At 41.6% G+C, this 23617-nt stretch overlaps 1 protein-coding gene across 1 annotated transcript in view; it reads left to right on the forward strand.

The window, feature by feature from the left end:
- The window catches only part of MUC2 (mucin 2, oligomeric mucus/gel-forming), a 61218-nt gene extending 37945 nt beyond the window's left edge, over nucleotides 1–23273 (forward strand). The window contains exons 43-68 of the mRNA XM_033062779.1: nucleotides 695–862; nucleotides 1793–1963; nucleotides 3119–3730; nucleotides 4381–4584; nucleotides 5542–5679; nucleotides 6795–6983; nucleotides 8045–8227; nucleotides 8986–9174; nucleotides 10208–11160; nucleotides 12309–12483; nucleotides 13039–13286; nucleotides 14361–14544; nucleotides 14667–14871; nucleotides 15501–15685; nucleotides 16303–16369; nucleotides 16685–16785; nucleotides 16945–16976; nucleotides 17144–17318; nucleotides 17910–18014; nucleotides 18614–18654; nucleotides 19290–19412; nucleotides 19904–20002; nucleotides 20662–20790; nucleotides 21455–21494; nucleotides 21768–21897; nucleotides 23004–23273. Of these exons, the coding sequence (XP_032918670.1) occupies nucleotides 695–862; nucleotides 1793–1963; nucleotides 3119–3730; nucleotides 4381–4584; nucleotides 5542–5679; nucleotides 6795–6983; nucleotides 8045–8227; nucleotides 8986–9174; nucleotides 10208–11160; nucleotides 12309–12483; nucleotides 13039–13286; nucleotides 14361–14544; nucleotides 14667–14871; nucleotides 15501–15685; nucleotides 16303–16369; nucleotides 16685–16785; nucleotides 16945–16976; nucleotides 17144–17318; nucleotides 17910–18014; nucleotides 18614–18654; nucleotides 19290–19412; nucleotides 19904–20002; nucleotides 20662–20790; nucleotides 21455–21494; nucleotides 21768–21897; nucleotides 23004–23226 (5069 nt within the window). The 3' untranslated portion in view covers nucleotides 23227–23273. The remainder of the gene's footprint in view (nucleotides 1–694; nucleotides 863–1792; nucleotides 1964–3118; nucleotides 3731–4380; nucleotides 4585–5541; nucleotides 5680–6794; nucleotides 6984–8044; nucleotides 8228–8985; nucleotides 9175–10207; nucleotides 11161–12308; nucleotides 12484–13038; nucleotides 13287–14360; nucleotides 14545–14666; nucleotides 14872–15500; nucleotides 15686–16302; nucleotides 16370–16684; nucleotides 16786–16944; nucleotides 16977–17143; nucleotides 17319–17909; nucleotides 18015–18613; nucleotides 18655–19289; nucleotides 19413–19903; nucleotides 20003–20661; nucleotides 20791–21454; nucleotides 21495–21767; nucleotides 21898–23003) is intronic.
- Nucleotides 23274–23617: the final 344 nt, after the last annotated feature.

A 23617-nucleotide genomic window follows, 5' to 3' on the forward strand; every position in this document is an offset into this window, starting at 1 on the left:
CAAAGATTTAGGGGTCCTTGGGAGAAGGTGTTGTCTTCCCTGACTCAACAGTGTTCCAAGGAAGCACTTCCTTTGCAATGTCAGTGCTAGTGGATGCCAGTGTTTATAGATGTAGGAAGCAGACTTTTGGGAACAGTCTCAGTCTGCAGACTGTCACTTCCTCTGAAGTGTGGTCATTGGCTGATGAGATTCACTACTCCTCTGGAAAGCCCTTCAGAGGGCTCACGTTGAATCAGTGGAACTCTTATGAAAATGAGGAAGGAACATATTCATGTGTGTACTTTGTACTCAAACCACACATTCCCCTCTCAGCTCTTGCCCCAGAATTGTGGAAGGTCTTTAGATATTGAGGCAGAGATAGAAGGCCCCAGCCAGATACAAAGCATTACTCCTCCTCACCCCATGCTTGGTCATTCTTATTTTGGGAGAAGCACCTTCCACAACCGTCTGCAGTCTCTTCACAAGGCAAGGAGGGCCGTGACTGTCTTTGTGCATGCATGTCCAGGATTCTGCTGTCTAGGGCCAGAAAGGAAGTGTTGGTGCTATGGGTCTTTGTTCTGTTAGGGTTGGCTGGTCTCTCCAGGTCTGTGGCAGCTGCCTCATGCCCAGACTCTGTTCATTTGTTCATTTCACACTGAGTGCCACTTGTGCCTTTGTCTGTTTTCTCTGTCCCTGCTGTTTATAACACACACAGAGAGCACAGCATCCCCTACAACGGAATTGTCAACCATTTCCTCATCACCAGAGACTCCCACCACAACCACCGGTACAACTACCACCACACCCACCAGCACCACTACCTCTCCCACCACCACAACCAGTGGACCAACGACAACAACTATTGCAACAACAACCACCACAGGTATGATCCAAAACCAAATAATTCCTGTTAAAAGCCCTGTGCCTCCAACTACAGTCGCAACAGAGAATTCTCTTGCTCTGTTGTTATTTGTGTCCTTGTTGTGGGGAGTAGTAAAGGTCCATGAGCACCTCCATTTGAGACTCTGGATGGGATTAGGGATGGCTATAACTTCTGGGCATACTACGAAATGTCATGTGCCCAAAGTTGGTCTTTTTGACCTGGCTATTTCATCAGGAACAAAGATTTAGGGGTCCTTGGGAGAAGGTGTTGTCTTCCCTGTCTCAACAGTGTTCCAAGAAAGCGCTTCCTTTGCAGTGTCAGTGCTAGTGGATGCCAGTGTTTATAGATGTAGGAAGCAGGCTTTTGGGAACAGTCTCAGTCTGCAGACTGTCACTTCCTCTGAAGTGTGGTCATTGGCTGATGAGATTCACTACTCCTCTGGAAAGCCCTTCAGAGGGCTCACTTGAATCAGTGGAACTCTTATGAAAATGAGGAAGGAACATATTCATGTGTGTACTTTGTACTCAAACCACACATTACCCTCTCAGCTCTTGCCCCAGAATTTAGGAAGGTCTTTAGATATTGAGGCAGAGGTAGAAGGCCCCAGCCAGATACAAAGCATTACTCCTCCTCACCTCTTGCTTGGTCATTCTTATTTTGGGAGAAGCACCTTCCACAATCGTCTGCAGTCTCTTCACAAGGCAAGGAGGGCCGTGACTGTCTTTGTGCATGCATGTCCAGGATTCTGCTGTCTAGGGCCAGAAAGGAAGGGTTGGTGCTATGGGTCTTTGTTCTGTTAGGGTTGGCTGGTCTCTCCAGGTCTGTGGCAGCTGCCTCATGCCCAGATTCTGTTCATTTGTTCATTTCACACTGAGTGCCACTTGTGCCTTTGTCTTTTTTCTCTGTCCCTGCTGTTTATCACACACACAGAGAGCACAGCATCCCCTACAACGGAATTGTCAACCATTTCCTCATCACCAGAGACTCCCACCACGACCACCGGTACAACTACCACCACACCCACCAGCACCACTACCTCTCCCACCACCACAACCAGTGGACCAACGACAACAACAACTGTTACAACAACGCCCCCCCCAGGTATGTTCCAAAACCAAATAATTCCTGCTAAAAGCCCTGTGCCTCCAACTACAGTAGCAACAGAGAATTCTCTTGCTCTGTTGTTATTTGTGTCCTTGTTGTGGGGAGTAGTAAAGGTCCATGAGCACTTCCATTTGAGTCTCTGGGTGGGACCAGGGATGGCTATAACTTCTGGGCAACCTGTGGCTAAAGCTGGCCTTTTTGGCCTATTTCATCCGAAGCAAGTATTTAGGGGTCCTTGGGAGAAGGTGTTGTCTTCCCTGACTCAACAGTGCTCCAAGTAGGTATTTCATACTTGTGCCCAGCTTAGTCAGCTTCTGAAGTGATGGGAATCTTGCTTTTGCTGCTATTGGACTTTGTTCTTCAGCTGGGTATAATGTCCTTTGAGGCAAGGTGTGCAGTTGGAGTAGGGCTAAAGTTGGTGGCGGTGGCATTTCAGGCTCTGTTTGGGCACAGCTGTGCAGATCTTCTTCCCTTTCTCTCCTATTTTGTCTCTGTGGATATTGCTGCTACTTACCAGTTCTTTGAGCTGTAGGAAGCATCCCAGGCTATTGCTGGCAGAGTTTGGGGAATGTTTTCAGAATACAGATTTCCCTTTTTGGCAGACCCAAACTCTGGGCAACTGGATTCTTCCAGCATTCCTGTTGTTGTTTGTCTCCAGAGATGCATGTTCTGCTGAGAAGCAGCTGAGCCTTTGTCAACAGTATGTGTGCTGTTGCCTGCTTTTCCTGTGGTGGTGTGCCTTCCCAAAGCTTAGTTTCTCCATGAGATATTGAGGGGCTGTGCATGGTCTGAGAAGTTGAGAGTGGCAGGAGTCTCTGCTTAGTCCCACTCTGCCACCTGTGTCAGTCTTATGCAAGTGTTTCTTTGGACACAGGTCCATACAAAGGAATGTGGCCCATCTGTGGTGGGCACACACAGAACTCATCATTATGTGTGTTTTTATTTGGGCCTGGAGTGGTTTGTAGGGCCAATAAGGAGAGGACTGGCCACACCACTGAGCTTTCTTATGGCCAGTGTTGTCTGAGTAGCAGCCTGAGGGGCACTGTTGAATGCAGGGAATGTCCAAGGCACCACCAGAGTGTGAGCTGGTGCCCTGCATTGTTGTCTCTGTCCTGTCTGTTTCTAATTGTCCATCTTGTTGTCACCTCCCAGGCTGTGAGTGCATCTGGACGGACTGGATTGATGTGAGTTACCCAAATGGTTCCGACAAGAACAGTGGTGACTACGAAACCTTTGAGAACATTGGGCAGAAATACCCCTCCTGGGAGTGTGCAAAAGTGGAGAATATTTCATGCCGAGCAGAGAAATTCCCTAACATTCCTATTGCAGATTTAGGGCAGAAAGTGGAATGTAGTGTTGATGTAGGGCTCATCTGTAACAATTCAGTTCAGAAGCCAGGAGGTGTAGCACTAATTCCAGTCTGCCTCAACTATGAGATCAGTGTCTGCTGCACCCCCAACCGCCCAGAGTGTTTTCCATCTCCCACCCCGAGCACCACACCTTCCACGGCTTCATCCACAACGAGCAGGGTGTCCACTCCAATATCAACAATCTCTCCAACGCCAACAAGAGAGGAGACTCCCAGCAGTACCACCCCTACCACCACCACCACCACCACCACCACGTTGCCCCCCAATACCACCACCACCAGTGGCAGCACCTCACAGACAACGCCAACTGTTCCTGTCTCAACAACACCCATTTCAACTACTTCAAGCTCATCCACGCCCACACCAACATACACCATCACCACACCAACTCCAGGTACTTCTCTGATCTGTGCTCTCATGTGTTTCCTTGCTGTGGGGAATTGAAGGTCTGTGTGCACCTCCCTCTGTGCCTCTCTATGGGATCTGAGACTGGACTAATTGCTGTGTATCCCCTGAAATGGCCTTTGCCCAAAGGTGGCCCTTGGGCTGGTTGTTTCAGAAGGAAGGAGGACACTGGAGCCTATGTCCTCCTCTCCTGTGGAGATATTGATCCTCCTGGTACTGTGCATACATCCTTCCCTGCCCACAGATTCCCATCTCAGCTCTTACTCCATGAGTTAGTGAGGTGCTCAGGTAATGAAGCACAGATAGAAAGTCCCCAGTAGATGAAAAGCATTGTTCGTCCTCCTCTGTTCCCTGTTGGTAGATCTCTGATTTTGTGAACAGCACCTTCCATCACTCCCCCCAGTATATTCACTGGGCATGGAGGTCTGTGACCCTGTGTGTGTATGGCTTTTAAGGATTCTGCGTTTTGGGGTCAAAAAGGAAGGGCTGGTGCTAGAGACCTTTATTGTTCTAAGGGTGGGCTGATCTCTCTAGGTCTGTGGCAGCTGCCAAATGTGCAGCTTCTGGTGAGTTCACATTGAATCCCACTCATTCCTTTGTCCATTTGTTTGTTTTCTCTGTTCCTGCTATTTCTGACAGTCACCCCAAGTGTAGCATCCACTACACCAGAACTGCCAACCACATCACCGCAGACTCCTGGTACCACTACCACCACCATCACCACCACCACCACCCAGTCTCCAACCACAACCACTACTGGTATTGGATCACCAACACCCACCTCAACTACTTCTAGCACATCATCTCCCACACCAACATACACCAGCACTCTACCAACTCCAGGTACTTCTAAGTTTTTGTAGTCTTGTATGTTCTTTGCCTTTGGGAGTACTGAGGGTCTGCGAACACTTCATTTTTTTTTCCTGTATGACATCAAGAATGGGTTTAAATTCATGACAGCCCCTGCTGCAGCCTTTGCCCACAGCTGGCCCTTCAGCTCTGTTTCAGAAGAAAGAACAACTTAGTGGCTTCTGGTGCTGTTGGACTTTGTCTTTCAGCTGGTCAGAGTGGCGTCAGTGGACACATGGAGTGTAATGGAGTGGGGCTTGATTTTGTGACACTTGTATTTTAAGCTCTCTGTAGGCACAGATGTGTGGACTTCCTTCCTTCTCTTCTGCTCCTTTGTCATGTCAATACTAATGTTTCTCAGGTATTAGAGATGTAGGAAGGAAACATTCCTCTGCAATGTTCTTGGAAAGTGTCTTACTCTGCAAACTGTGACTTTCTGTGAACTGTGGTCTTTGCCTGACAAGATTCACTAGTACTCTGGGAACTCTTGACATCAGAAAACCGCAAGCCAATCAGGGAGGAACATAGTCCTGTGCATGCTTCCTTCCCTGATCACAGTTTCCCCTCTCATCTCTTACCCCAGGATTTAGTGAGGTCTTCTAGATAATGGGGCAGAGATAGAAAGCCCCAGCTAGAGCCAAATAATTACTCCTTCTCATCTCTTACCTATTGGTAGGTCCTTCTGATTTTGTGCAAAGCACCTTCCAGCACCATTCCCAGTGTCTTTGCTAGGAGCGGAGGGCTATGACCCTGCATGTGCACAAATTTCAAGGAGTTTGATCTCCAGGGGCAGAAAGGAAGGACTCATTCTAGGGATCTTTGCTGTGCTAAGAGTGGCCTGACCTCTCTAGCTCTGTGCCAGCTGCCTCATGCACAGCTTCTGTTGAGTTCATATTGAGTCCACTCATGCATTTGTGTCTTTGTTTTCTCTGTCCCTGCTCTTTCCAACAGCAACACCTCCATCCACACCAAGCACGCCAAAATCAACAACCACTCCCTCATCACCAGAGACTCCCACTACTACCACCAGCCCTCCGAGCACAACAACCACTGTTTCTCGATCAACAACAACCATCTCAACTCCTGGAAGTACGTTTCCAACGCTAGTAATTCCCATAAAAACCCCTCTGCCTCTAACCACTGAACCAACAAAAATTTCTCTGGTTCTTTTATCATTTTTGGTCTTGCCAAGGGAGTAATGAAGGTCTGTGAGTACATCCATTTGTGGCTCTGTGTGGGATCAGGGATGTGTAAATTTTGGGAATTCGAGGAAATGAGTTCTGCCCAAAGTTTATTTGGGCTGTTTCAAAAGTGATGAGGTTACAGGGGTCCCGGGAAAAAGGTTTTGTCTTTCTTGATGCAACAATGCTCCGAGGAGGTATTTCGTCTGACTGCCCAGTTAAGACATACTGAACTGATGGAAAATGTTGCTTTTTTAGCTGTTTGACCATGTCCTTCAGCTAGGCAGAATATAGTCAATGACATGCATCTGGACAGTGACTTTGGTTTTTGGCACTGGCATTTTAGGCACTATTTTAGACTCAGCTAAAACGTCAGTATAGATATTTTTCCCTCTCTCCTCCTTCTTGGTGGTGTCTGTGCTAATGCTTGTCAGTGGATATAGATGTAGAAAGGAAGGATTCCCCTACCACACTTTTGGCTACATACTACCTCTTGCAGTGAACTGTGGTCTTTGGCTCACTGTAGAGATCCACTATGACCATAGAGATCACTATCTGTGATGTCCTTTATCAGGGTGACATTGGGAAAATCATATGACTGTCAGGCAGAAACATATTCTGGTGCATGATCCATTCCTGGACCACAGGTTCCCCTCAGCTCTTACTCCATGAGTTAGCCAGGTGATTAGGTAATGAGGCAGATACAGAAAGCCACAACCAAATCCAAAGCATTACTCCTCCTCATCTCTTACCTACTGGTAGGTCTATAATCTTCTGACAAGCACCATCCAGAACCATCCCAAATCTCTTCACTAGGAAAGAATCATCTCTGCACATGGAAGTCAATGAGTTTTCTTTCTGGGCCAGAAAGGAAGGGCTGCTGCTAGGGACCTTTGCAGTGTTAAGGGTGGCTAGACTCTCTAGCCCTTTGCCAGCTGCCTCATGTGCAGCTTCTGTTCAGTTCACATTGAGTCCCACTCATTGCTTTGTACCTGTTTTCTCTGTCCCTGCTGTTTCTAACAGCCCCATCTTCGTCCACACCGAGCACACCAAAATCAACGACTCCCTCGACACCGGGGACTCCCACCACCACCAGCACCAGCCCTCCAATCAGTACCACCACTGTTACTGGATCAACACCAACACCCACTTTAACTACTTCAAGCACATCCTCACCAACACCAACATACACCACCACCCTACCAACTCCAGGTACTTTTGTGTTTTGTGCTTTCTACGTTGCCTTCCTGTGGTTGTAATGAAGGTCTTCAGGATGGGAGGAATAACTATTGGGCATTCTAGTTAATGCCCTATGCCCAAAACTGGCCTTTTGGGCTGGCTATTTCAGAAGGAAGAAGGATTCAGGAGTGATGAGGAGAAGGTCTTGGCTTCCCTGATTCAACAGTCTCCAAGGAGGCTTTTCATCCTAGTGCCCAGCTTACACAGATGCTGAACTGACAGGAAATCTTGCTTTGTTACTGTTGAACTTCGTTCTTCAGAATTCGTTCTTCTTGGCAGAATGTAGTCACTGAACCCCTGATGTGTAGTTGGAGTGGGGTTTAAGTTAGTGATAGTGGCATTTTAGACGGTCTTTTGGAACAGCTTTGCAGACATTGTTCCCTTTCTCTCCTACTCCTTTGCCTGTCTATGCTAAAGGTTTTCAGAGGTTATAAATATAGAGAGGAAGAATTCCCCTGACATGCTTTTGGGAGAAGTTTCACTCTTCATACTACATCAAACCATGAATTGTAGCCTTTGGGTGACCAGATCCACGAGTATGCTGGGATATCCTTTATCAGGGTGACATTGGGAACACCACATGCCAATCAGACAGATACCTACTCCTGTACATGCTTCATTCCTGGACTGCATATTCCACTCTCAGCTCTTGCTCCAGGATTTAGTGAGGTGTTCTAGGTAATGACACAGAGATAAAAAGCCCCAGCCAGATCCAAATAATTACTCCTTCTCATCTCTTACCTATTGGGAGGTTTCTCTGATTTTTTGAGAAGCACCTTCCAGAGCCATCTCCAGTTTCTTCACCAGGGAAGGAGGGCCATGACCATCTCTGTGCATGGATGTCAAGGAGTCACCTTTCTGGGGCCAGAAAGGGAGGGCTGGGGCTAGGGACCTTTATATGCTAAGGGTGGGCTCTTAGACCTGTCTATGTCTGTGCCAGCTGCCTCATGCACAGCTTTTGTTCAGTTCCTGTTGAATCCCACTCATTGCTTTGTGCCTTTGTCTGTTTTCTCTGTCCCTGCTGTTTCTAACAGCCCCATCTTCGTCCACACCGAGCACACCAAAATCAACAACTCCCTCGACACCAGAAACTCCCACCAGCACCAGCCCTCCGATCAGTACAACCACTGTTACTGGATCAACACCAACACCCACTTTAACTACTTCAAGCACATCCTCACCAACACCAACATACACCACCACCCTACCAACTCCAGGTAATTCTCTGGTCTGTGCTGTTGTTTGTTCCCTTCCTGTGGTTGTCCTGAAGGTACATGAGCACCTCAAATTGTGCCTCTCAGTGGGATCAGGGATGGGTGTAACTGCAGAGCCTCCCTGGAGCAACCTTTGCTTAAAACTTGCCTTTCATCTGACTATTTAAGAAGGAGCAAGACTTTGGAGTCCTAGGGTAAAAATCTTGTCTTTCCTCACTCAAAAAGGCTCAGAGGAGGTGTTTCATGCTGATGCTCAGCTTATAGAGATCTTAAACTGATGGGAAATCTTACATTTTTTTCTGTTGAACCTTCTCCCTCAGCCAGAACAGGACATACGTGCAATTGTGGCATGGCTTTGGGTTTTGGTACTGGCATTTTAAGCACTGATTGGACATAACTGTGTAGATCTTCTTCCCTCTCTCCTGTTCCTTTGCCCTATTAGTGCTAATGCTTGTCAGCTGGTATAGATGTAGGAATGATGGATATGCTTTTGGGAAGAGTTTCACTCTACAGACTGTGATTTTCTTCAAACTTCCAACACATTTCATTGCTCAGAGGGAAGGACCATGACCCTCTGTATGCATGGATTTCAAATATATGCTTTTTGGGGCCAGAAAGGAAGGGCTGGTGCTAAAGGTGGGCTGACCCACCTTAGCTGCTCTGTGGCAGCTGCCTCGTGCAGCTTCTGTTCAGTTCACACTGACTCCCACTAATGCCTTTGTGCCTTTGTCTGTTTTCTCTGTCCCTGCTGTTTCTAACAGCCCCATCTTCATCCACACCGAGCACACCAAAATCGACACCCACTCCTACACCACCGGAGACTCCCACCACCACCACCACCAGCCCTCCGCGCACAACAACCACTGTTCCTGAAACAACAACATCAACCGTCTCAACTCCTGAAAATATTATCACTATAACTGCATCGGGCCCACCCACAGAACCAATAAGTAATTCCCAGGGTTTCATATCATTTGCTGGTTTTAGAAAGTGGGGTTTAACATGTGGTTTAGTTTCTATACTCTGCACTAATGTAGTTGATTATATTTCAGAAACATCCCAGCTAACCTTTCAGCAGCAATGCCATATCCCCTACTGTCCCCGTTCATCTGCCTCTTTTAAAGGACATGAAGTACCTGAAGGAGTTTGCCTGTCCTCACTCAAACATGAATTAGTTTTCATTGAAGGACTGTCCTTGTGGGCTGCCTGCACAGAACCAGTGTATTTTAATGCCTCTAGCATTATTACTGCACTCTTATGTACACAGTGCTTCTCTCTCTACTATGTGTCACTTATATCATGCTATAAAAGCACAAATAGATGGCTCTGAGGCTGGCCTGTGAGCATCATGAACACTTTCTAACATCCTAATCAAAAACAATTTTGAAGGAGTCTCCATTAGCAACAATAGTGAAAACTGGCCATGTTAAAAAGCAGAAAAGTGTATTTGGGGTTTGTAGCATCCCAAAATAGCTTGTGTATGAGTCTTAATGGCCTGGGCATCAGAAATGGAACACAGTCTGCTCTAGCAACTGCTCTATTTCTGTAGAATCAAATGACTCTGAGCATAATCAATGGTGGTATGAACCACCACGAAGCAGCACAGACCCAATAATGGTCTTTCCATAGAATATAGTATGACAGCAATACACTATTAACCAGAGTTCATTGATCTAGTCAGTGGATTCCCCTGGATCTAGGACTGCTGAACTCTTCTCTGCAATATAAAGTTTAAGCACTGCAGGAGATATTCCCTTTGACACTGATTGTTGATAAAGCCTCCTATGCAAGATGTAGGAGATTTTGTTAATAATCCCTCAGTGATGCATAAACCATTAATAAAACAATTTCTACTTTATTTCTATCTGAAGACCTTATGCTTAGGCTTGTTGAACTACATATGCTTAGTAGAAAATGAGATGGCATTAGGAAGAAAATGCAATTTCCCTACTTAAAATACTCTGTTTTCTCCCTGTCTTAAAGAGGGTACCACAACACCAGAGACGCCAACAAACACTCCAGTTACTCCTTCAACTACCCCGCTGCCAACAACAAGAACTACAGAAATAAGTACGTCTACTGCAAGCACCACTAGTCAACAGTCAACATCACCAGTGTCAACAAGCCCAGTGACATCTACCACCTCTGAAGTCACTGAAACAACAACAGCCACCAAGACCACCACTTCAGGCCCCACACCCCCATCATCCACCAGCACCACACCAGTAACACCTTACCATGGGAGCACTACCACTAGTACCACAAGCCCTCCAACAGGATCACCTACCACCACTTCTGGCCCTGGCACCACCACAACCTCAGGACCAAGCAGCACTACAGGAACACCACCACCAATATCAACAACCCCATTCACTGGAATAACATCAACCACCAAGACCACCACTTCAGGACCCACACCCTCAGTGTCCACTCCCCCTACCACCACAGTAGGAACAGAAATAAGTACCCCGAGTACAACCTCTGCAACTGTTACTACTCCAACAACATCACCTGCATCAACCAGCCCTGTGTCAACCACCACTTCTGGTACTACTCCAACAACATCACCTGCATCAACCAGCCCTGTGTCAACCACCACTTCTGGTACTACTCCAACAACATCACCTGCATCAACCAGCCCTGTGTCAACCACCACTTCTGGTACTACTCCAACAGAAAGCTTTACCACCACTTCAGGAACCACCACGACTACTGTTATCACAATCAATGCAACCACCACCTCCACCACCTTCAAAACCCTCCCCCCTAGCTCAACTACTACATCTGGGACTACTGCAACATCAACTGCAGTCACCACTACAGGAAGTTCTACACACAGTGCAACTCCTCCAGTTAATGGCTCAAGTTCAACTACAAGTCTAACACCAACCACTCCTAAAAAAACCTGTACTATTTTCCCTAATGAATCTTATGAGGTGAGTAGATTTCATGCTTTCATTGTGCTGTGGTTGGAGACTAGACACATCACTTCAATGTTAGTAACATAGAGAGTAGGCATTAATCTGATTAGAAAAGAAGTATCAGTCTGTTCTATTTCTTTCGTTTTCTTGGGCATCAGCAGGACTTCAAATGATATTTGGAATGGTAGCTTATGTATTGCAATTAGCTCTTCAAGGATAATTTTTAAAAAGCTTTCTGCAAGGAGCTAGATCACAGCTCGGTATTTGTCTTTGTTGTAGGATAGCTCTGATGAAGAGGAAACCCAGAGCTAAGTGGTGCTAAGCTATCTTTTCTATTTTTGTTTCTGAATAAGTCCAGAATGGGTAAAAGTTGTTTGTGTGTTTACATTGCACCCCCAAAAAAATCCACAGGGCTGAATTTGTCTGAGTTTGGAATGAGTCACACTTGTTTACAGACTGGTCTCAGGAGAGGACTGTGAAACAGATCACTGCATTCAAATGCTTGTGAAATTTGGCTCAGATTTTTTTCTTTTTATTTTGAACTCTCCACCTCTGACATAGACAAGTTAGTGTCTTGTACATTTCTAAAGCCTCCTCATAGTTTAGATACATACCAACTTGCTCAGTCAATCTGCAGGAATAAAAATTATACATGGCTTAAAAACTGGTAGAAGATAGAAAAAAACTCATGTTATCACAGTGCATGCATATAATCACCTTGGACACCTTGTTCCCCCAAATAGTTGTTGTTCACTGTAGCTTTAGCTATTAATCTGTTCTAGGTATTCATGGAATAGAATTGATCATATATTGCCATTCATATTGATGAGTGTCTTTCACTGTTCTTTAGAGTGTGTTAAGGTGATGAGATTAGATGAAACATCTCACTTTTAGACAGTTGAAACTAGAAGAGGGGATTCCCATTTCAGTTTACTGGCTTGACTTTTGTAAGTAATGCTTTTCACTTAGCAACTCTCAGTTGCAGACCCAGATAGTGCTGACTGATGCACTTCCATCCTATTTTAAGATTTCTGGTGGGGGAAAGCTTGTCAATAAACATACAGCTTTTCATAAACCTACAGAAGGTATTCAAGCATAACTGTTGTCAGTCTCACTGATTCCTAAGGTTTGTCTCCTCTGTCCCCCTCTCTTTTCAAACACAGCAAGGTGACTCATGGTGGCTCTGTAACTGCACTAAGGTAGTATGTATAGAAGACAACATTGTCCAGGTGATTCCAGTAATCTGCAATCCACCTCCAAAACCCACATGTGCCAATGGACTGTCTCCTGTGCCAGTCATTGATGAAGATGGATGCTGTTGGCACTGGGAGTGTGATTGTAAGTATACATTTTGTTGAATATTTAACCTCCTGAGGGAACAATACTATTGTCAAGACCAACAATATTTATCAGGGAACAAGTATTGTGCAAGGCTGTGACTCAGTCTTCTAGTGTTGGTTTAAGTGCTCTGTTGATTCTTTTTAGCCAAATGAGGGATTTGCTTAAGATGCCATTATCTCTACATAACTGTTGTGTTAGTAAATGGGTCTCCCCAAGTAGGATTTAAATGTCCAGAGGCAGACATCTATAGGCTAGAAGCCTGTATATATGTTACTTATTCAGACTATTGTTAAAGATATATCTATGTACAGTTAATCCTATTCTCAGTTGTCTGTCATTAATGTCAGATGAACTGTGCATTGAAAGTGCCTGGTTTTTATTGTTGACTTCTAGCTAATGAGCTCATGCATTGGCATGTACACTTTATTAAAATTAAAATGCCCGAAGTTCACTGAAATGTTTCCCAAACCTACAGATTTAGCTTGAAGTCTGATATGTTTTTTTATTTTGTACGTTGCCATAATAGCCTAACTTAGCTGTATGTTTTTTTAGGCTACTGCACTGGCTGGGGAGATCCACATTACATGACTTTTGATGGATTGTACTACAGCTATCAAGGGAATTGTACATATGTCCTTGTGGAAGAGATCAATAAGAAAGTTGACAACTTTGGTGTTTACATTGATAACTACCATTGTGATGCACGGGATGTAGTGTCCTGTCCTCGAACACTCATCGTGAGACACGAGACTCAGGAAGTGAGACTAAGAACAGCACAACCGAATACTCTACAAGTAGAGGTACTAAAGAATGTTACCACTGATTTCTTGATTCAGATATTAATACTATATCAACAGGATAATTATATTCACAAGGTTTGGGGAAAACATTAATCTGTGTTTTAGATTCAGTAACAGTATAGATTATAAAATTGGACTGCTTCAAAGGACTTCAAAGGACTACTTCAAAGCATTTTTTTACTCCAAATGTGGAGAAAAATATTCTACAACTCCCTGTCTTTTTAATCTCAAATCTTTGCAGATCTCTCCTAAATACACAAGTGGGGAGAAATTGCTAAGAGTTAAGGATATAAAACAAGTTAATTTATAATTAACATTAATGTAACAAAGGAAAACAATGTGTCATGGGAAGAGATAATGTAAGGTTACCTTTTTAATTTTTCAAAATAGGGCACTTTATTCCATTGATAAATGTGATGTCACTGGTTTTGGGTTTCAAAATTAGTAAGAAGTGTTTGGGGTTTGTTTGTAGCTTTTTACTGTTTTCTTGGTTTATTTTTGTACATTAATATGTGAGAATATTACAAGTTACGTACAACAAATTGATGAAAATTTACAACATTTAGACCTCTTTTTTTTCTCTAGAGCAAAGGAATCTTGAATTGCTGAGTGAAAGTATTAGTGTTAACTTCACAGGTATATCATATACTGTATTTTAAAAAACAATACAGTTTTAGTCTTATTTCTGCTACCTAATTTTCCTATAAGCATGTTCTCTTTATGCCAAGAAACCTAAACTTTTATACCATATGAATTTAGGAGAATTTTTTATTCCACTTTCATGACGAGTCCTTGATGCAACAACAGACTCTGATAAGTCTGTTGAGTGTTAGGATTTAGCTGATTTAAACCTTGAGTTTATTGACTCATTTGTTGATGGCTGATGGTTGATGGGCATTTTGTGGCTCAGAGAAGTTTGACTTTCCAGTAACAAAGGAAACACAAGAACATTTGTTACAAATTAAAAGGATATTATTTACCTTTACATTCTCTCTGCAAAGTAAAGGAACAGTCAATTGTTTTGAAAAGTCAAACTAAATTTATGTCTCTTTTCTGTTTTTCTTTATTTATCAGGTGACAGTAAACAACCAACTTGTGGCTTTGCCTTATAAGAAGTTTGGCGTGAGCATCTATGAGTCAGGCATAAATCGTGTTGTGGAAATTCCTGAGCTGAAAATGAATGTGACCTACAATGGCTTGTCCTTTGCTATCAGAATGCCCTACAGCCTGTTTGGCAACAACACCCAGGGACAGTGTGGTAAGGCTTACTCTTCCAATTTTTGCACTCTAAGAAAACCACAATGACAGCCCTGCTGCAAAGATGAATGGAATTTCCCAATAAATCTGTGAGTGAATTCTTCCTCTCCTTACCATCCTTAGGTACTTGCAATAATAACACAGCAGATGACTGCATGCTGCCAAATGGAAACATTGCAGATAACTGTGAAACCATGGCAGATCATTGGCAAGTTCTCGATCCTTCCAAACCCCAGTGCTCTCCAGGCCTAGTTCCTACAGGTTCACCAAGCACAACACCAGTACAGCCTTGCAAAGAATCTGCCATCTGCGAGCTTCTTTTGGGAAGGTAATATTACTCTTGGTTTTGCAAGCCTTTGGTCTTTGATTTAAATTGAAATTTTAGGGTTACTTTACCAATGGAAAGTGTTTCCAGCTATTGCTGTTTATGGTTTGCTTCTACTCCTTTCACTTTTTCTGGTTGTTATTTTTTGCTGACAGTTTCTTTCAACCCTCTGGCTGCCATGCTAACCTTTGTTGATGTTCCCACATTCCTGTATACTCTCAGCCCTCCCCTGTCCCATGATCTTGCCTTTTCCCACATTTACTTAGCAGAAAACAGAGTCCAACTGATAACAGAGATCTTAATTTTTAGAACACTATGTTAGAACTGAAACAGAAAAAAAAAAACCAAAATCACTTTAAAGAGATAACACATGGTTGCACCCAATAATATACAACTCCTGGACTCAAAATGGTAGTGTCTAAGTGTTTTGTAGGTGAGGGAAGAAGATTTTAAGATATGTTGGAAGGTTACTATCTGGATAAATGCTCTTAGCACGAATTTCTCATCAATAGTCCACATCCACATCTCCTTAATCTCCCACGTTCTCTGTTGCCACATCATAACATGTTAAACACATTGAAAAATGTATGGATCATTCAGTAACTAATAATGATAAATATTTCTTTTTCTAGTGTGTTCAAGCCTTGCCATGCATTTGTGAATCCTGAAAAGTACTATGCAGCCTGTGTTTTTGATAGCTGTGTACTTCCCAACATGGACCTGGAATGCTCAAGTCTGCAGATCTACGCTGCCACCTGTGCTGATCAAGGCGCATGCATTGACTGGAGAAAACACACCAATGGTGTATGCTGTAAGTATCTGGCCATTTATCTTGAATTATTAAGGAAGATTATGTGGAACTTTTTCAGCAGTAATGTCATGCTGCTTTCAGAGTAATGAAGACACCAATAAATCACAGCAACTGCTCTCCTTAAGTAATTTTGCAGGTAAAATTTTTAACAATGGAAATGAGCCTTCAATAATATACATGTATTGACTGTTCCAGAAACATCTTTATCAGTACCTACTTTTTTGTATGCAGCCAGTTTTATACATTGCAGGCATCAGCAGATCACTCTATTTGGTGATATGTACATCTGTTTTCATCTGTAGTAAGAGTGCAAAGGGAGGGAATACATTCCTCTTTGAGAGCTTGTGCAAAAGAGACTGAAACTATGGGAAAAAGTTTTAATCAAGATGTAGACGCTAGGCTTTATCACCTTAGTGTAAAGTACAGTACTGTATCTCTATGGCTAAATTGCACAAAATTATTCCATTTAGAGATATGAGTCTATCTGGGCTTTTTCCTCTTTACTTCTCAGGATTGTCATAGACACATAAGGACAGTGTTTAAGTTCTTGGCATAAGGTCATGGAGCTTTTATATGATGTTGTTACTGAGTTGTTCCTCCTTTTTGTTCTTCCATTCCAGCTCATGAATGTCCTCCAGGTAAAGAATACAGAGCATGTGGTCCTATTAAAGAGACAACCTGCAAAACAAGGTAAAAATTCCTTCACAGTTAATTATAGCTTATACAGTATCTACAGTTGTATCTAATGCACAGGTGAATGAGCAAAATCAACCTCCTTCATATCTTAAACTGACTGGCAAATTTATTAGCACTATTCTGCTGACCCTAAATTGGGATGCCTGAACTGTTTCTGTTTCTGTTGTATCAAACACAGACACTGACAATCCCCAATCACAAATGTGCAGATCATTTACCACTGTAATTTCAGTGAAAGGTTATTTGGCATAATCCTCCTGTATGTGCCTATGACATTAATGGTGTTCCTCTGAACATTTTGTCTCACAGAGGACAGAATGACACATCAACTAAACAAGTGGAAGGCTGTTTCTGTCCTAATGGAACCATGCTGTATGACTCCGGTGTGAATGTCTGCGTGAAAACCTGTGGTGAGTTTTACTGCTACACTTGGATGCATATTTGTTTCCTCTTTGTTTCCTTCCATGTATGCAACATAGATTTGACTGCATGCAATGCTCATTCAATGTATAGTAGAGATGCTTCCTGTTATGTGACTGGTAATGGAAATTTATTTTGGTATTTTCCAGGCTGTGTTGGAGTGGATATGATACCGAGAGAGGTATGATGCTTTTGGATTTTCAAGTAGAAGTTTGGGTGGGGAGAGGAGAGTAGTCTCCACTGGTACAATCTTATTTTGTCACCTCGAACTTTGTATTCCTGGTTTTACTTCTGTTCCTTTTAATTGGTTACTATGCAATCACTCATTTTATTATTTTTCAATGACAGTTTGGAGAAAAGTTTGTAGTGGACTGTCAGGACTGTATTTGCCTGGAAGGTGAACATGGCATTGTATGTCAACCTCATGTATGTGATCAAAAGAAGGTCACTTGTGATGGAGAAGGCTTCTATGAAGTCACTGAAGTCAATCCTAATGACTCCTGCTGCCCTCTTCTCACTTGCAGTGAGTTTATACTTTTGTTTCTAGTCTTTCTATACCTCTTGGAAATAGAAAGGAAAAGAGACTGAACTAGCTTAGTACCAGAGATCTACAGCAGGGTGTCACAAAATAGTGTCTTTCCTCATGCTTTTAAAATCAACTTGCCCAGTGCTAGGGAAAATACATTTTAATATTGCAGTGATTCAGTATAACTGAATTTACAGTTATGGGACTCAACTCAGGCTATAGTCTTATGTTCAGGGTCACATTTTATTTAAGCAAAATGCAGAGAAATTATGGAGTTCTCTGTGGATTTTCATTTTCTAACAGTTGCCTAAAATCCTGGAGAGAGTTCCCTACTTCTTTGCATAGAATGGTGATACTTTATCAACACAGGATAATTGCTTTGTAGAAAAAAATTCATAAACTAATACAATACCCCATATCCAGTGGCTGGGTTTATGAGGGAAAAAAGTGTTCCCTATCTGCAGTTTGTTTCTTTGAAGAGAATCTGGACTGTTCCCTTGCAATGGAAAGTTCATCCTAAGAGCTTTGATAGGTGCTTATTTTTAGTAGCTGTGATTTAGTGTACTTTATTTTTTTTTCCCTCCTCAGAATGCAATACAAGCTTGTGCACAGCCAAAGCCCCCAAGTGCTCACTGGGATTCGAAGTTCATTCTTATATTCCCAGTGGTCAGTGCTGTCCTGTATACCAATGTGGTAAGTCCCTTGCAAATATGTTACAATGATGAGCCTTATAGTTTTATTTATTACATAATTTAGCATTGCACTTAATAAGACTGTATGCAATAACCTGTTGAAAGAGGTGTTAAATGCAGTCAGATTGTACAAATTCACTACTACTAACATTGGTTATTAGTGCTGTAGTTATGAAACTAGGAAATCAGATATAGCTTGGGGGCCTCAAGTTCAATTTCCTGCTTATGAATACATGCAAGAACAGCTAAAGAATTAACTGGGATGATGGTCTCAGCTTAATCTAGCAAAAAGTCCCTAGAATCCCCAGTAGAAGACAGATTTACAGTTCTTGGTAACTGAAACAAGGAAGTGCTTGTGGCTGTTAAGTGGACATTCTTGGCTATGAATTGGACCACATATTTTGGGACAAATATTTTTCCCTTCTTGCACATGCAGTATTGGTTTTTATACTTTGTACATGTCTTATCTGCTACCAGAATTGGGCAATAAAGATATGAATTGTGATTGATTGTGGAAGAAATGAGTTTGATTAGAGTGGGATGAAGACATTTTTTGTTCTTTTTTCCTCTCTAAACATCTGACTCCTTGCTTATTAACAGTTCCCAAGGGGGTTTGCGTACACGAGAATGCTGAGTTCTTGGTAAGTTCCTCTTTCAGCCATCTTCTAAAAATGCTTAAAAGACCAGTTAGTATACTTGATCAGAAGTGCTATGAAAAGGTTTATCCAGTACAACAAATATTTCAGAAATTTTCAAATTTCTGTCAGGAGTTTATCAATTTCAGAAAGCCTAAATATTTTCTGAAAAATTTCCTGTGTAGGAAAGAAATTGAAGAGCTGCATGTATGTCACTATCATAGAGGAATTTGGGTTAAGTGTGCTGGCATTTAAAAAAAATCAGTTCACATTTACTTTCAGCACATTATTGCAGTTTTAAACTCTGTTTTCAAAAATTAAAAGACATATAAATAAGTATTATTTTAACCAATTCTAGATTTCTAATAAATTATCTTGGGTCTCGAAATTGTGTCTGTTCTTTTAATATCAGAGTTTGTCATTGCTATACAGGACTTCAATTAAGACACATGTTAATATAATTAAATTCTATTCAGTATTTAAAATATTGTCTTCATAAATGGTTAGCCAAATAGCTATCCAGTTGTCTTTACGATTTTTTTCCTTTTCCATTGCTTCATTTACAGATTTTTAAAAAAATAAATGTCTGTTAACATGTAATATCTCATTACTATGTGATTTTTTTCCCTTAAAATGTATAGCCCAACTCCTCAGTCTTTGTTGACAAATGTCACAGTTGTATCTGCACAAATGATGTTAACGTCAGCACTCAACTGAATATCATCTCCTGTGAACATGTCCCCTGCAACACATACTGTCAACCAGTAAGTGGCAAACTTAAAGAAACAAAAGACCCCAAAATATCCATATATTTTATTACTTTATTTTAATGAATATTTAATTAAAATTAATATATTTTTAATTATTACAATGTAATATTATATTAAGCAAAGGACAGGAGGTTGAAACCAGGAGACCAACTCCAGCATAGATATCAACTTTTCTTTGATCAATCTACTGCCTGAGATTGACTGTTAAACCGTCAGCATTCAGTTCACACTGGCAGAATAAGCTGGGAAATTTCTGTAGACCACCTTGTGGAGTGATATTTAATTATTATGCATATTTATTCTAGTGCTTTAGTTTATGCCTTTCATAACCTGCTTCTATTACTTGTCTTCTGTTGGATTGGAATACAAAAAGGCATAAATCTAGAGTGCACTTCAAAGTGTAATCAATTAATGAATTCATATGTTTTCATTTATTTCTCAAAAATTCATCTATCATAGTGCTATTGTTTTTGATTTATTTATAGGGATATGAAATTAAGCCAGTGAAAGGTGAATGCTGTGGAAAATGTGTGCAGACCAAATGTATTATACACACAGCAGACAATTCTGAACTCATCTTGAGTGTAAGTATGCTCTATGTCTTAGTTCTCCACCAAATCTGTAAAGTTCCCATATCCAGAAAGGGAGCCTCCTTGCCAGAGATAAAGCTTTAGTAGAAGTTTTCACCTGAAAGATCAAAATCTCATCTAATGCAAAACCCAGCTACAATGTTTTGACCTGAAGGTAGGTCTCATGAAATAAAATTATCTGTAAGGCCCTTCCTGGAATGAGAAATCCAATACCATTGGAAGGGGTTTTCTTCCAGTGTCTGAAGGCTTGAGCTTTTCTATGTTACTTGATTTCTGTATGCTGAAAAACACTATTAAAGCCTTGATATGAAACAATTCCATTGTCCTAGTGGATGAAGGTTTAGGATTTTCCTTTATTAACATAAAAACAATCAAACCTTTTGAAGGCAAAATCCATTGGCATGAATGATTTTGTTGAAATACTCAAGGTACTTTAGAGATATTTTTCTTTCTCAAGGAAAACACCATGTAAAATTGAAATTCTCTCCATGTATGGCATATTGCAATACATGTCCTGATCTGTATCCCAAAATGGCTGTTAACCTAAAAATAACTGACTGGGAAACAAGATGAAAGTCATTATCAGAGGGCAAGAAAATTTCTGTCTAAGCTCCCTTCACCTTTTCTTATTACATTTTGCATTTCGCTTGCAGCCTGGAGACTTTAAAAATGATCCTCAAAACAACTGCACCATTTATAGCTGTGTAGATATCCACAACCAGCTTATCGCTTCCACATCTGAGATTACCTGTCCAGCATTCAATGAGGAGAGCTGCAAACCTGTAAGTAAAAATGGAAAACTTACCCTCCGCTCCATACATAGATTACTTCAGTTTAATTCAGCCATCTGACTAGCAAAAAATGTAAAATTTAGCTCTGATGGATCTTCCATCATAATTTCTCAGTCCAAAGGGCATAAGTTCCAGATGCATCCATGCTTAGTGTATAAAATAAGATATCTGGGTGAGAAGTCGAGGTTTACAACTGGTAGCTGTCTCTCAGTAGCCAAAATACTGGTCAGCACCGAGATACTGAATCTTTGCTGACTGCTTTGTTTGGGGTTCTGTCTCAGCAAGATCCAAGTTTCCTTGAATGTTAAAGAAATGTGAGCTGTTCAGTCAGTAGGCTGCCAGTAACACCATGCACAGTCCCCATTCAAATATAGAGGACTCAGAACCATTTGTTGGAATTGCTTCTGAGGAAAAATTGCATGATTCTAACTGTAGACTTCCTTCAAAGAATTGTTTTTATTTTCACAATCCTTTGTAAATTGATAGATTTCAAGTCAGGAAGAAGCTGTTATCTTTGCTTATTTAGATCAATGTTACAGTTTTCACTGGTTATTTCCAGCCACTGAAGAAATGCTCTCCTCTGGTTTTGGCCATAATGCCTATTTAAAATAGAAAAATAATCTGTTATTTTTTCTCTGTTTCTTTTTTCTTTTAGGGAACTATTTCATTCTTACCTAATGGTTGTTGCAAAACCTGTAAGTATGCCAGTGTATCTGAATCAACAATATAGAGAATTAATTGTCTTCTTAAATCAGCCCATTTTCCAGATAAATTTGTATTTAAATATATACTTTTATATTTGTAATTCTAAGCCTTCACTATCCAATCTCTCTGGAGAAGTTTCAGCAGAAGAAGAAAGATCCCTTAAGGCAATTCTTTGAGTGCACTAGTGAAGCCCAGGGAATGCTGAGGTGCATGGGACTTCTGGAGCTCTTTCGCTGAAAGTATTTTCTGCTCTTTCCCTGTAGGTGCCCCTCTGGACAGCACCACCCCGTGCTCTGTGCGCCACAGATCAGACTTTATCGTCTACAATGGCTGCCGCTCCGTGGACAGAGTTGACTTGACTGAATGTGAAGGAACATGTGGAACCTTCTCGCTGTAAGTAAACTCATCAGACAATGAGATTTAAGTCCTGGTGGCACAGAGTTTGTTTAAATAAAAGGAACAATAAATAGTAGACTACACAATGGTAGAAGACCTGGAACTATCTGCTTCCTGAATCATGGACAAAAAGTCATGGAATCTGTGACTGACCAGTTGATTTGTCATAAAACAAAGCAGAAAAGTGTGTTAAATTCTCTTGGGATACAGACAGTTCTAATATAATGTATTAATCCATTTAGAGCTAGCTTTGTGTCAGACCACCTAGGCTGAAATCAGCACAAAAGAGCATGGATTATTTCCTGTAATAAGAATGATCCCACAGAGCAGCTAGGCTTGACAACTGAAAGTGGAAAAGCTGTTTCTCAATAGTTAAAATTTAAAATGAAATACACAGATATCTTTTAAAGGAAGACTCAAATATGCACGATTTTTATACAGTGAAGAAATGAGAAAATAAATGCTTTAGGTGTGGTGTTAGTAGAGTGACTTGACTGTACATTTTTCTATGAAATGAGGGAATATATTAAAAAGTGACTATAAGGAAGTGGTTAGTAGGACACTTGGTAGTGAGCTACTAAACCACTGGAAAAACAACTCTGACTCTCCAAAGAAACTGTCACTTACTGCCTGTCACTGAGTCTGACACAGTGCACCTTATGTGGATGAAAACTGATCTTTAGTATCACATGAAACTCTGAGGAGCCAGGGAGTTTATTAGTATTTTGAAATTCCTGATGATCTTAGGGTCTTGCTGTGGTTGCTTCTACCAAATACAAGAAAAAGAATGATCTTGTCACAGTTTGTAGCCTGATATCGACAGATTCTTCAGGTCAGGAATGGTGCTTAGGAAGCTGATGAACACAAGGCTGTGAAAAATACTTTGCTGTGAGATGGGAACAGAAAGAGCTGCTGCTTCCCCTTCATGTTTACACTGCCCTGATTGAGTTACGCATTCTATAATCACTGTTCTGTCAGATGAGCTTAGCACTTCCATTAGTCACAACTGTGGCTCTTCTCACAGGAGTGCTGTATCTGATTTCACCCTCTCCTGAGTGCTGGCTTCTGGCACAGAGTAACATTGCCATTTTGCATGTTAACAGATACTCTGCTGAGGCCAATTCTATGGACCACAGCTGCTCCTGCTGCAGAGAAACAAGCACCACTGAGAAACACGTGGTTCTGAAATGCCCCGGTGGGCACTCAGTGTCACACAAGTACATGTATGTGGAGAGCTGCAGCTGTCAAGACACTGAATGCAGCAGGCCACAGTCCAGTGAGCTGGAGAACAACGAAGAAAATGACAATGTGACCCTGGCATCCTAAAAGGACTGAAAACCATTCTTAACTTCCTTGACTACTTTTGAACTTTACTTTCCCCAGTAATGCATCCTGTTTGTTCTCTAATTAATTTGAATTGTGTTCTATTTATTTGTGCACAAAATAAGAACACAAATATGTATTCTTACAAGTGCACAGCCTCTTGGATCCTTTTCAAATCTGCTTATTTTTCTCTTAATGATTAAAAGCACATCTCAAAAAGCATGACTTTTGTACTTATTCTTATACAATCTTGATGAGTTTGAGTTTGAAGAGAGAAGAAAAGTTCTTTTTCAAGTTATAGAAAGTCAAGTGATTGCCTAAGTTTTTGGGGTATGTACTCCTGGCTCCTTAAAAGCTGATCAGATTGTGCTGTTCAGAAGACCCAGTCTAAGGT

The sequence above is a fragment of the Catharus ustulatus genome, chromosome 6, assembly GCF_009819885.2.
Source record: "Catharus ustulatus isolate bCatUst1 chromosome 6, bCatUst1.pri.v2, whole genome shotgun sequence".
NCBI classification, from domain to species: Eukaryota; Metazoa; Chordata; class Aves; order Passeriformes; family Turdidae; genus Catharus; species Catharus ustulatus.